Source organism: Corythoichthys intestinalis, chromosome 10, assembly GCF_030265065.1.
Source record: "Corythoichthys intestinalis isolate RoL2023-P3 chromosome 10, ASM3026506v1, whole genome shotgun sequence".
Lineage (NCBI taxonomy): Eukaryota > Metazoa > Chordata > Actinopteri > Syngnathiformes > Syngnathidae > Corythoichthys > Corythoichthys intestinalis.
In genome coordinates, this window is record NC_080404.1 from 43168199 (window position 1) to 43182409 (window position 14211).

Consider the following 14211-nt stretch of genomic DNA (forward strand, 5'->3'; position numbering starts at 1 on the left):
ATTTTCATACAGGAAAGCTAAAAGGAAACCAACATTGACACTTAAACAGAAAAGAACAAGACTGCAATGGGCTAAGGCAGTACTTCTCAAATAGTGGGGCGCGCCCCCCTGGGGGGGGCGCAGAGCGATGCCAGGGGGAGCGCATGTGACCTCGGGGAACATGTTTTTTTTTTTTTTTTTTTTTTGCCGTACTGGAATAAAGTGTACTTGCACATCCACTCAGTAGGTGGCAGTGGCGCTCTCATTTTCAGAGTGCGCGCAGTATTTTTGAACTAAGGAAGAGCACTCAGCACACACAGACAACAGATATGAAGAGCAGTGTGCCACCGCCGTTTTCAAAAGCCGTTTTCCGATCGGACTCACGCAGCGACCCACTGTCTTGTCCGGTTCTCACATCGCCGCCCGAGAAGTGCCATTTTCGGCTTGGGATCGTCACGACGACCGCCCTCACCTACGGTTCTACCTCGGCCGCCGTGAATGCGCTTTTTTCGTGCCGTTTGCCTTTTAGCTTTGACTTTTTATACAGTGGGTGATGATGAAAGACCACTGTTTACTGTGTCTAAAAATAATTATAGCAGACAGCCAGAAGCCAAATCAATTAAGACGCCACTTAAAGACATTAGACCCCAATCTCATTTTTAAGCCGCTTGATTTTTTCAGTGAAAACGTGCCGAATATTGCCAACAATCGTCCTGCTTTGTCAGTGTTATATCAGTAAACCAGTGAGCATTGTTAGCATGCTCATTGCAAAATAACGGACTTTTTTTCTTTCTATTAGTTTTTTCGGTCAAATTTTTTGGCATATTGTCCTCATGAGTGAATGTTTCTAATCAATTTTAATTTGTTATTATTTACTGATTTTATTACATTTTATTTTTCTGTATCAAATGGTCAAAAATGTACCTTGAGTGTATTTTTTAGTTTGGATGTGAATTTTTTTTAAAAAATTCAGGCAAATTGATGCACGTAAAGTCTTCTCTGTTACAAACAAAACAATGTTAATAAAGTTATACTTTATTATAAGTTGATCTATGTTACTTTTTTTCTTTATTAGAAAAAAAGGACACAATGTTAGGCAGATGCGTATTTATAATAGTCATTTTATAGACAAATGATACTATTTACAGTGGCGGCAGAGTTTGGGGGGGCGCGAAACATTTACGTCTTCCTTGGGGGGGCGTGACAGAAAATAATTGAGAAGCACTGGGCTAAGGAGAGGCAATCATGGACTGTGAATGACTGGATGAAGGTTATTTTCAGTGATGAGTCAAGAATCTGCATTGGGCAAGGTGATGATGCTGGAACTTTTGTTTGGTGCAGTTCCAGTGAGATTTACAAAGATGACTGCCTGAAGGAAACATCAAAATTCTCTCAGTCCTTGATGATATGGGGCTGCATGTCAGGCAAAGGCAATGGGGAGATGGCTGTGGTTAAATCTTCAATAAATGCAGAAGTTTACAATGAAATTTTAGACAGCTTTCTTATCACTTCAATTGAAAATATGTTTGGGGATAATGAAATTATTTTCCGAGGTGACAATGTATCATGCCACAGAGCTAAAACTTAAAGCATTCCTTGGAGAAAGACTCATCCAGTCAATGTCATGGCCTGCAAATAGCCCAGATCTCAACCCTATGGAAAACCTGTGGTGGAAATTGAAAATAAATGCTCCACAGCAAGGCTTCGACCTGCAAGGATGATCTGGCAACTGCAATCTAAGAGAGTTGGCACCAAATTGAAGAAGAATACTGTTTGTCACTCATCAAGTCCATGCCTCAGAGAGGTGGTGCAATTAAATACTAGAGATGTGTTTTGATTGTTATTTCTTTGTTTGTTTCTCATGATTCCATATCCCGGTATTTTTCCTCAGAATGAGAGTGATTCTATATTTCCCTGCACTTGCTTTATAAAAGTAACATTTACTGACCACCACAATGTTTTTTATTCATTTCTTTTAGTGTTTCTGAATGCCAAGGAGTTGCTCTTTTGAACTAATTCATTATTTTTTTTCAAGCTTTTTATCTGAGTTTGTTCCACATAATAATATGTCTGAGTGAGTGCTCGTCTGAGACTGGTGATTCCATACTTTTTGCTAGGGGTTGTATATCTACAGGAAAAGTGTTTACGACTCGCTCTTTTTCATTCAAAAGATCTGATCAAACCAATACATGAAGGCTTTTACTTTACATTTTCTCACAGTCTACTCTGATAGCCATAATCTAAAACCATGGCCACTCTTAGCTCCTCAATTTTGTTCCACCCTGCAAGTTTTTGAGAAGAGAATACAATACAATTATTTTGTTGCACTAGCTGAAGGAAGAAGGTCTCTGGTCTCCTAGCAACAGTCAGCTGCTGCCACTATGCCCAAGGAGGCAAAATTAGTTCTTTTAGTAAGGAAGAAAAAGGGGTGAGTCCCTCTCGTGTAGTTCTATCAGAATTTTTGTGCACCAACATCTTGTCTCAATCCTCACCCATTGTTTTTCTGGTTTAAAAAAAAGAGGAATCATAGTGGTTTCTTGCTTGCTATGAAATTACTTAAATGTAAAGGGCGTTTTATTCATTAATTAATACAAGTGTCATATTTCATTTAATGACTTCGTATGAATTTCCACGTTTGGCTCTCTAGCTTGCACCACGCTAGCCTCCCTTTCATTTTGTTCCCCCCATTGACAGACAATTTTAGCATTCAGTTCGTACAACGCTAGGAGTTTGGGTCCACAAATGCTTATGTGTGTGTATTATAATTAAGTTGGCATTCAACACCATGTTAATCACATGGCAGGCTCGGCTATGATAACTGCTAAAATATGTCTGAATGTGTCAGCGGTGTGGATGACTAATACTACTGTATGAAGCATATGCTAACAAACCTGCAAGATCCTCTGTAGGGTCTTCTGATGCATTCTGGGAGTATTTCAATTTGAGAATTATCCTCCTTGGTAACCTCTGATGGTTATGATCACAGCCTCACGCACACACACGCACGGACACATACATTAATGTGTTGCAGCAACATGTAGTTCACGCTTACATAGGCCCACTGTAACCAAACGACCTTTATAATTCATTTATACAAATAATTTCAGTATTTACTGGACCAATACCAGGAATAAAAACAAGACTGAATGCATTTCTGACATTGCATTGGTTTTATGTACTGAATAAACCTATTTCCATGTTGTATTTTTGTTTTGCTCCTTTAGAGATGTCAAACCAGACAACATTCTTTTGGATGAGCAAGGTATGAAAGGCTTTTTCTTATCATAAAGCGTTTTAGCTTGGTTGCTTCACTCCAGTTATTTGCCAATGAGTATTAATTCATGGTCAACTGTAAATTTATTATTAGCTTACATGAGAAGTATGTTAATCATTAAATAAAGAAAATAGTTTCTTATTGAAGTATGTATAGCACAGAAGCATTTTTTTTCAAATGTTATTTCATTTTATTTTTTTAAGCAAACTTAGAATATACTTTATTAGTCCCTTTGTATAAAACCCCTCATGAAGACACTTTCAAAGATAAGAAGCTTGTTTCTTCCGCTGTTGGTTAATTTGGACAGTAAAGTAATTTTGACTATACAGGTAGTCCCCAGGGTACAATGTAATGGACTTAGGTGATTTCGACTTTACTGCGCCAGCTCTCATCCGCCATTTTGTCTTTTATGTACTGTATTTTATCAATATGACATATAACACATGTTTTTGGATAGTTATTTTGAGATTGGGGAAGTATTTAGCGGGTACTTACAGAGGCGTAGCAAGGGTCCCCAGGGGCCCCAGGCAACAAGCAACATGGGGCCCTTCGAGCGTGTGCAAGTAAGGGGGGCAGTTGGACTTGGAGCAATAGCATATTTAATAAAAGTATAATAATGCCGCTGTCCCATAGAGCGCTTTTTAGAACACTCAAAGTGCCCGGCTTCTACTACATTAGGACATAAAAGTACAGTAACATAGTACACTCACCGCTGTCTTGCTTCCTTTTCTCCTCTTCTGCTTTTTTTTCTTTCTTTTGTTGCTTCCAGAAGGATAACTTCTCTTCATTTTGGATACACGCCAATTAAAAAAAAAGCCAAATCGCCTCTCACTCTGAGTCATGTGGGGGGGGGGGGGGTGTAGAGTGAGTGAAGGGGCTCCTTCAGGGAACTCAAACACAAGGCTTTCACTGGTAAAGCTGCGTGTGCAAATCTGTTGGCCCCCCTGGGGGCCCCTGCTGGCTGGGGGCCTTAGGCAATTGCCTGGTTTGCCTAATGGGACGAGACGCCTCTGGGTACTTAACTCATTTGCTCCCAGAAACTTATAAATACGTTCTATTTTTAAATGCTTCATTGTCCCAAAAACGTATTTATACGTCTTTTGCGGGTTTTTTTTTTTTACAAGAAGAATCTATAGCTTGCGATCTATCTGAGAAACAAAAAACAAGGCTCCAAACCCATTTTAAAGCAATAAAACTGGCCTCTGGAGGGCAGTAGCACATTTTGTAAAGACCCGCAACCCGATTCAACAGCAATGAAAGGCCGGGCAGCACGGTTTGAGCACTGGCGGCAGTATGCCAGGCGGCGGACGACCGAACAAAACAACCGAGAGGAAGCCTGGAATGCCAGGCGCTGGACGACGGAGCAAAACGACTGAGACCACCGTGCAGCGTGCTCGCCAGGCAGATTAAAAAATAATCAGTCTTTGTGAGATAGATAATGATGAGGGAAAAGTTTACACGGCAGACGCGGCGACAACGGCGTCATCTTGGCGACAACAGGCGTCATCTCTCAGTAGTCATGTGTAAACAAATTGGTACTTTGGTATCCAAAGCTCTATTTGTCTTGTTCATTATGATATTTTGTAAAAGGAAAACATTCAGATGTTTGGGATGTAACTAATGCAAAAAATAGTTGTGTTAAAGTCAAAGTTATGTTTGAAATGTATGCGTTTACAAAAAGCTCATTTTCTCCGTTTTTTTTCATCAGAAATTGGAGAATTGCTCAAACTAAGCTATTTTCTAATGCTGATTTCTAAAGAATGGAAAAATATATGAACTTACTTTTTTTTCTGCTGAAAGAAAAGAGTCTAATTTTTCTTTTGGTGGGTTCCATCTTTATATAGCAATGGAACAGAATTTTCTGTGGGCCTTGCAAAATCAGTCAAAATCCAGAAAAACAGCCGGGAGCGAAGGGCCTTGCTCTGGTGAAAATGGCTGGGAGTGAATGAGTTAAAGGGTCTATTCCGACTTGCGTATAAATTCATGTTACGTTGCCAGAATAGGAACTGAACTTGTTTGTAACCATGGGACTACCTGTATCATAGGAATTGTCTTTTTTTGCCATTTCCCAGGCCATGCTCATCTGACAGACTTCAACATAGCCACAATAATAAAGGATGGAGAACGAGCAACGGCCTTAGCTGGAACCAAGCCATATATGGGTAATGATGCTGAATTATATACTGTAATTTGCATTTTGAACCATAACAATATGAATTCTTAAACTGTGAAAGGCAAGCTTGACATATTGGCTTTTCAACATAATGAGACATTTAGGGAGAGCTTCCTATTTTTCTGGCAAAATTGTGTAATGCCTCAGCCCTATCAATAATTTATCATACAAATATTCATTATGGTGATCTGACTTCCGGAATTGGTAGCATTCTGATTGACAGAAGACAAACTAATGGATTTACAACTTAAAACCCTATGTTAATGTGACATAGTCACTGTATTATGGCAGTGTACAATGAACAGTAAAATGTGTCTAAGTCAAGTGTCTGTCGATTTCGTCATCCCTTTAGAAACATTAACAGTATGTGTGTATTAGTGAAAGGAACTGTCTGTACACCGTCTGTGTTCCCTCTCAGCTCCCGAGATCTTTCAGTCCTTTATGAACGGCGGGATGGGCTATGCCTTTGAGGTTGACTGGTGGTCATTAGGGGTGACAGTATTCGAAGTACTACGGGGATGGGTAAGGCTTTTTATTTGTAGTCTCCATTCGTCCTCCTTAAAGCAGAGTCAGTGACACCTTTTTTCACAGCTCAAAAATGTTTCTTGGTGTTTTAAATTTTAATGACATTGCAGTATAAGTGTTAACAAGATTTACATTAGTTGGTTAATTTCACTGTTGATTGATGGGTATTCACCCCAGGGACCCGACTATATGTCTTCGCTAATGTTTCCCTTTAATGGTTCTTTCATATTGTAATATTGTATGTCCTTCTTTCCTTCTTCCAGAGGCCCTATGACATTCATGCCAGTAACTCGCTAGAGTCTCTCATCCAGCTCTTCAGCACAGTCAGTGTCCAGTACAGTCCAGCCTGGCCCAAAGACCTTGTGTCTCTCTTGAGAAAGGTACAGGGGCCAATGGATTTTTGGGTTTTTTCTAAAGTAGCCAACCACCAATTTTGTTTGAAAAATGTTTAAATGCTTTCACTTATATTTAACATTCATCTCATGTAGACATGTGCCGGTTACCGGTTTCACGGTTTACCATGGTGTGAAAACGTTGCGGTTTCAAAACCACTAAAATTTTCCGTCTTACCTTACTTACTACGGTATTCGCTATTTTTCATGTGCCAAAATGCAGCCGAAGTGGCTTGGCGCGGCAGCACTCACCCCTTCCCGTTTGTTGCCGTGTGTCAGTGAAGCTATTCTGCTAAACAGCCAGCAAACCCAAAAACAAACACAAGGCGTTCTTTCCTTCAATTTATTGAGCTCTCAAATCGCGATGAAATATATAAAATGAATACATTTAAAACGTTGTACAATTGTATTTTTCCACATGTGAGTAGGTTCAACAGGATAGCAGTAGCAGTGTAGCACCATGAAAAAGTTCGCTAAAAACAAAACACACATTTTTGTTTCAAATTCAATATACAAACTAAAACTTACAAAGACGAATGTTAGCCTAGGCTTAGCTGGGAGAGCAGCTTCGTCGAGGTTTTAAGTCTCACAGCCGCTGAGTGAGAAACAAGCTTGCATGACGGGGGATTTAAAAAAAAAAAAAAAAAAGATGGCGTCAAAGATCGCTAATTGCGAAAAGAGGTCTCACTCCCAATGTTTTTTTGTTTTTTTTTGATGAAACCTTTCCTCAACAATATTTACATTTTAACTAACTTATAAAACTAACTTATACATTTTTAACCAACTTATTAACTTATGAATTCTTCATGCTCTTTTTCACACAAAGGCATGACATCATGTAGACTAGAGTTGACACAGTGGCTGAAAATGGCAAAACTTCACTTGAGCTTCCCACCCTCAAAAAAAGTCATACAGTATATATATCTTTTTAATTTTATTTAGAAGTTTTTTTACTTTTTTTATAACAATTATTTATTTTTTAAAATTTATTTTCACATTATATTCATGTTCCAATTTGCAAATATGTTCTGAAAAAAAAAATCCTTTTCAATGGAAATTTATTTATTTTTTATTTATTTGTTAATTTTTCAAAACCCATACATCTCAAAATTTTGGAGCTATAATTGCAATACCGTGATACCATGAAACCGCGGTATTTTTGCTCAAGGTTATCGTACCGACTCATGCCTAATTTCATGTAGATTTGTCCAATATGGATTTTTTAACTAATATCCTGATGTTGTCCAACTCCAAAAATATGACTCAGATATCAAACCAATACTGATATATGCATTCGTGGACTTAACTTATTATGGCTAATTGTATTGTGATGCCCCACTGGTGAAAAATAAGAGAACAACTTCAACTGTAGTGATGGAAAAAGTACCACTATATTCACTATTCAATTCAAAATATTGCAAACATCATTTTTTTTGGACCATGTTCTCTCTGAGATAATCCTGGCAAGTGCAAAGTGTCAGGAAGGCACTGCCATATCACATTTGGCTCAAACAGTGCTTACAGGCAGGCAATCATAGGACCAGACAATGCCAATGAGTGACAAATCCCAAGATGCATTTTTCTGAGCTTTTGCACAAATTTATAATGATAATTTATATTGGGTTTTTGTTATTATTTTACTTCGTGACTATTTATTTTGGGTCACATGATAGTAAAATGTGATGGGTTTATTTTGTATTATTATTTTGTATATAGTGTTCATTTTATTTGTGCACCATGAATGCAAATGGTCTTTGCTCACTTAACAAATCCCAAGAATCTTAGTATGAAAGTATCTAGAGATCATTCTAAGCCCAGCCTTGTAAAAAAAATTGCAGGCTTGCACATTAACTTTTAGACCAAAATGCATATTGGCACAAAACCCGTGCCGATATTTTAAGATATTATATCAAATAGTTTATTGGCCAATTTTATTGGCCATCTGATCGTGTAGGGAAACTTTAATTTTATGTTTTGTATTTGTACAAACGCATTAGTGTTGGCCTTTTGGACAATGAACCATCATTACCAAGCTGAGTGAGACATTAAGCTCCATAAAATTTTAACAATAATGAAATCAACATTAAGTCAAGGAAAGGCTGAAAGGGGGACCATTAAAAGGGTTATATATCAGAGGTTGTGGTCTGGTAGAAGGTCGATGGGAAATAGGTAGGCTACATCTGGAGGGAGGATGAGTACAAATCATCAGGACAAGAGAGAGGAGACAAAATAGGCGAAGAATATCTGAGATTTTGAGTAAAACCGGATTTGAGCATGGATTTGTATGGATATTTTTGTTTTGGGAGAGGAGAGGTGAAATCGAAGGCTTAAATTCCAACCTTTACGTAAATATAGCTTCAAATTTGCTTACTATTTTCCTTTCACTCTAATTTGAATTGAATTTGTTGAGATACTTAAGACGAGTACTTTTTAGAATTATTTATGGTCATTTTAGCAGTATTCTGCCATTGTAAAACTGGGATATTATTTAGCTATATAATGTGCAGATGCACTTCATTTCCGTGAACATTCTGGAGACAGTGCTGGTCTCTTCCAGCCTCTCGCTAATCGATTACTCTGTCGGAACTCCACCGAGGCAGATCTATTTGGCCCTGCAGGAGGAAAACTGCACAGTTCTGTCCTACACAAGGGGTGAAAAGAACACTAGTGTTACTATGACAACCAAAGCTACACACCAATGCTCCCAATATTTTCCATAAGGTGAATCACGGTGAACAGCATCAGCTAATATTTCCTCTCAGTTCCAGTGTTTGTGATGCAATTTCAGGTCCTATTAAACGAATGACTGATTGGATTAATACTGCCCCCTGTTGGTTCACACGTCAACGTAGCTGTAATGATGGTTCCCCAAATAACACAAAGCATCTTTGTGGTTAACTGGTTATTGTTTATCATAGTGTAAGTCGCAAAATCTCTGTTCCAGCTTTTCGTTATTACATAGACATATGCAAGCTTTAAATTTATTTACCCAGTATGAAAAATATGCTTTCTAATAAACAATATATTTTTTTTATTTAAAGGATCTTTTTTATAGGGTGTCATTTGTGTCTCTATAAGCTTTATTTTCACTGAAGTTGGACAAATACTCATTCACTTATACATAATACTTTTTTTGATGTATTATCAATTGCCATCTGTTGTAAATTTATGGGTGGAGGCTCCTATGTTCCATTTTTAAATCTAATTTACTTGAGTTCTGGTAAAAGGTTGTTATGGAATTTTGCTATGTCCCCAGTGTGTTTCATTCAAATTGAGTTTATTGAATAGTTAATATGGGTTGAAAAAAAATCCCAAATAATTGTTATGGCTTTATTCGTGTTGTTTTTAAATCAAAATATTTAATTAAAAAAAAAAAGTTTTCTGTTCATCCCCAGTGTCACTGTCCACTCTGTTACGTTGTGTTGGTGTCCCTTTGAAGAAAATTACCAATTTATTAAACATTACATCTGTGATATAATTATATCAGTGGCGGGAAATTCAACTGTAGTAAGCACTTATTAAAAATTAGATTGCAGATTTATGAACTACGTTCAGTGTGGTTGATCATAAGATGTCCACTCTGTTAAAGCTAAATCTCGCAGAAATGAATCATTCCAGAAGATTTATTTGTAAAATTATAGACTTCTGACCAACTATCCAAAGTCATGTTAGCTATTATGCTAGCAAAGCTAGGCGAAGGGCTAACTCAAAATCACAAAATCTCCCCTCTTTTAGTGTCCACTCGAGGGGTGTGACAAAATATCGAAATGGTGATATATAGTGATACTTTGTATCCCAAAAGGTTATCGTTATGCTCCTGCCAAGAATCGAGATATCGTTTTAAAAAGGTGTCAACGTTTAAAAAAAATAAATAAATAAATAAATAAATAAATAAATAAATAAATAAAAAGGAACAAACAAGTTGTGATCAAAATCTTCCACAATAATACAACCCCTAGCAAAAAGTCTGCAATCACCAGTCTCGGACGAGCACTCACTCAGACATTTTAATCATGTAGAACAATCTCGGACAAAAAGCTTGAAAAAATGAGGAATTACTTCAAAAGTGCAACTCTTTAGCATTCAGAAACACTAAAAGAAATGAATAAAAACATTGTGGTGGTCAGTAAATGTTAATTTTATAGAGCAAGTGCAGGGAAATTTCTATGCAATCCCTCCATTCTGAGGAAAAAAAATATGGAATCATGAGAAACAAACAAAGAAATAACAATCAAAACACATCTCTATTATTTAGTAGCACTACCTCTGACTTTTATGACAGCTTGCAGTCTCTGAGGCATGGACTTGATGAGTATTCTTCATCAATTTGGTGCCAACTCTCTTTGATTGCAGTTGCCAGATCATCCATGCAGGTCGGAGCCTTGCTGTGGACCATTTTTTTCAATTTCCACCGCAGGTTATCAGTAGGGTTGGGATCTGGGCTACTTGCAGGCCATGACATTGACTGGATGAGTCTTTCATCAAGGAATGCTTTCATAGTTTTAGCTCTGTGGCATGATGCATTGTCATCTTGGAAAATGACAAACATATTTTCAATTGAAGGGGATAAGAAAGCTGTCTAAAATGTCAATGTAAAATTGTGCATTTATTGAAGATTTAACTACAGCCATCTTCCCAGTGCCTTTGCCTGACATGCAGCCCCATATCATTGAGGACTGAGGGAATTTTGATGTTTTCTTCAGGCAATCATCTTTGTCGATCTCACTGGAACGGCACCGCTGCATTGGACAAGGTGATGATGCTGGAACTTTTGTTTTGTGCCGTTCCAGTGAGACTTTAAATGGCCCAAAATTACCTAATTGCCTGGCATTGACTGCCACTGACAGCCATAGACATTCAATCCGTTTGAAGTGTGAGGGATGGCAGCGAATGAACGAACGTTCATTCGCTGCCACCCTCCCAGTTCAAATGGATTGGAAGTCTACTAGTGATAAAATAATTCCAATTCACACTAGAAGCTTGTTTTTCTGTTAATTAGTTGTTTGTAGAATATCCTAGAATTATTTCCTGACCAATGTATTGATAATCGTTGTATCGCCATATCGTCAGATCATCGTTCGCGTGAGCAAATCGTATCGTATTGTGAGGTACCAATTGTTTCCCACTCCTAGTCCACTCTGTTATGTCCAAATGGCACCCTATTAAAAAAGACCCTTTAATTATTTTTACTTTAATTAAAGAAACTACACCAATTTTACATTCATCTTCATCTTTATTTAGCGACAACTTTGTCAAAAATCCTTTTGATGTGCATTTGTGTGTCCACCAGTTACTTACGGTGAATCCTGAGCATCGTTTCTCCAGCCTGACTGACATGCAGACCTCTCCCTACCTCGCTGGCATCAACTGGGACGCCATTTATGAAAAGAAGATGGATGCTGGATTTGTTCCGAATGTTAGTCTCAAGCAACCCAATGCAAACAAATTCACCACGCGTTTTACAGGACATTAAAACCAGTTGTTGGCTCTAATTTTTGAAAAATAGAACTCCCTGTCACCACCTATTGCTATTCCTTTGTTTTGTGTTTGCACATTGAAGTATTTGTAGGTCCCTTGGAGCGCTATATCACTGCTGTTTTCTGGGCATACTGTATATCATTTAGTTTGTAATTGTCTCCTTTGGATTCCTCCTCCGGTTGTGCAGAAAGGTCGCCTCCACTGCGACCCCACCTTTGAGCTGGAGGAGATGATCTTGGAATCGCGTCCCTTGCACAAAAAGAAGAAAAGACTGGCAAAGAGCCGGTCTCGTGACAACAGCAAAGATTCACAGTCTGTGAGTAAAATTCATGTCTGAACTTATCGATTCAAGCTTTTTAAAGTGTATTTCATTCTACACACAAGAAAGCTAAATCTTTTTCAGCCCATTTTAAACTTTTCCAAACTCAACTTATTCATGTTAAATCTTGTTTATATGGCCCATTACACTGATATCTAACCCTGCATAGTTGTGTGTGATGTCCTCTTTCGGAGTCAAAAACACAATGTGGAAATTTGATTGACTATATTCAAAAAGAAAGAAAGGAAAACAAATCAACTGTTTTCCATTCAGACTATTTTCAGTGGTTATGGTTTTTTAACCTCATTTTTCTATAAAGTCTACAGTCCAAGATTTAACTAATTCAAACTATACTTTTCACCCTTATCTTGCATTCTTAATTATTTATGAGGTCTCACACAGCTTCTTCTCGAATCCCAGTCTTACGCAACTTTTTCGCAATGATGCTGTGCAAATGTAGCCCTCATTTAACTTTCATTTTGTTTTTTGGGTTATTAAATTATTTGAGCGATGCACCATTTTAGATTTGAGCTTTTTCTTCAGCGGTGGTGAAAGGGGGCGGCATTCTCTTGTATGTGGCCTTTTTGTACATGCGTGGGTTGTCTCTGGCTACTCCGGCTTCCTCCTCTAGTCTCAAAACATACACCCCTTGGCAACAATCTAATGAGTTCCCGTGTACAATATTTTAAAATGTATATCGGTATGATGCAAACTGATAGTAGAATAATGAACTTCTCCAGTTTTCTAAGCAGTGCCTATTTAGTCTGTATATACTGTTTGCATAATATACATATACAGTATATACTAGGCATGTGCCGGTTACCAGTTTCAAGGTTTACTGTGGTATGAAAACGTCACGGTTTCAGAACCACAAAAAATTTCCGTCATACCGTATTAGCTAATTTGTATGTCCAAAAATGCAGCGAGAAATGGCTTGGAGTGACAGCGCTCACCCCTCCTCCTCCGATTTTTGCTCTGTCGTTAACATAGCTGTTGCTGTTAAATCTATACCTGAGCTTTTTCAAAACCCCCTCAAAAAAGTCTAGTCTAGTACGGGTGTATTTTGGTTACCTAAAAGAAACAGACGGCCGTGGCTTAGAGGAGGAAGGGCAGCCGACGTGCAGGCAACACGTCCAACATGATTTGACAGTTATGTGACCATCCTCTGTCACTTTACACAAAATTTAAGGTAACGCTGTCATGAACGCTTCTTACCAGCTACGAGAGTTCGCTCCAGCGTGTTTTGTGTGTCTAGCAATGGTAAAACAAATACTACAACGTAAGCTTGTTAACTAGGGTCTTCACGTGGCTAGTTAGCATGCCAAGATGGCTAACTAGTTTTCTCACTTTAAAAGTACTTTTGTAAAGTCTTCCGACATGGTAAACATATGTTCAAAATAACATTTTCATAATACAGCCTGTGTTGTTTTTTTCTCTGGGGACTTTCTGTGTTGACAGAGGGTGTGTGTGTATAATGTGTAAATAATGATATGAGTCATACACATGCGCTCTTGCTCTCACTTTCCATTAATATTCAACTGTATATATATATATTTTTATATATATATATGTATATATATATATATATATAATTTTATTTAGAATTGTTTTACCTCTTTTATGGAAAATAATAATTTTTGTTCTAATGTTTAGCAACTTAAGCTGTGGCGGTGGGTTTAGTCTATAACTTTTATTCATTTCCGTTTTATATCAAATATTTTAGTTATTTAGTTTTATTTCATTATTTTAACCCTAACACAAAACATTTTTTTTAACCCATACATGTCAAAATAGCACATTTTAGAGCTATAATTGCAATACCATGAAACCGCTGTATTTTTGCTTAAGGTTATATCATCAAAATCTCATACCTGCACATGCCTAATATACCGTATTGGCCCGAATATAAGACGGACCTGATTATAAGACGACCCCCTCTTTTTCAAGACTCAAGTTTGAAAAAAGACTTTTTGAACACCAAATTAATTTTTATACAGAAAATAATTACAGTACATCCGAAACAAATGATTATAACAATATATTTGAGAGAAAAAACATGTTATTTTGCCTC

General features: G+C 37.5%; 1 protein-coding gene across 1 annotated transcript in view; it reads left to right on the plus strand.

Moving 5' to 3' along the window:
- Window positions 1–14211, plus strand: part of LOC130923010 (serine/threonine-protein kinase 32C-like) — an 80061-nt gene that overhangs the window by 56223 nt on the left and 9627 nt on the right. Inside the window, exons 5-10 of the mRNA XM_057848370.1 lie at window positions 3204–3241; window positions 5326–5415; window positions 5845–5948; window positions 6215–6331; window positions 11634–11759; window positions 12009–12137. Coding sequence (XP_057704353.1) covers window positions 3204–3241; window positions 5326–5415; window positions 5845–5948; window positions 6215–6331; window positions 11634–11759; window positions 12009–12137 — 604 coding nt within the window. The remainder of the gene's footprint in view (window positions 1–3203; window positions 3242–5325; window positions 5416–5844; window positions 5949–6214; window positions 6332–11633; window positions 11760–12008; window positions 12138–14211) is intronic.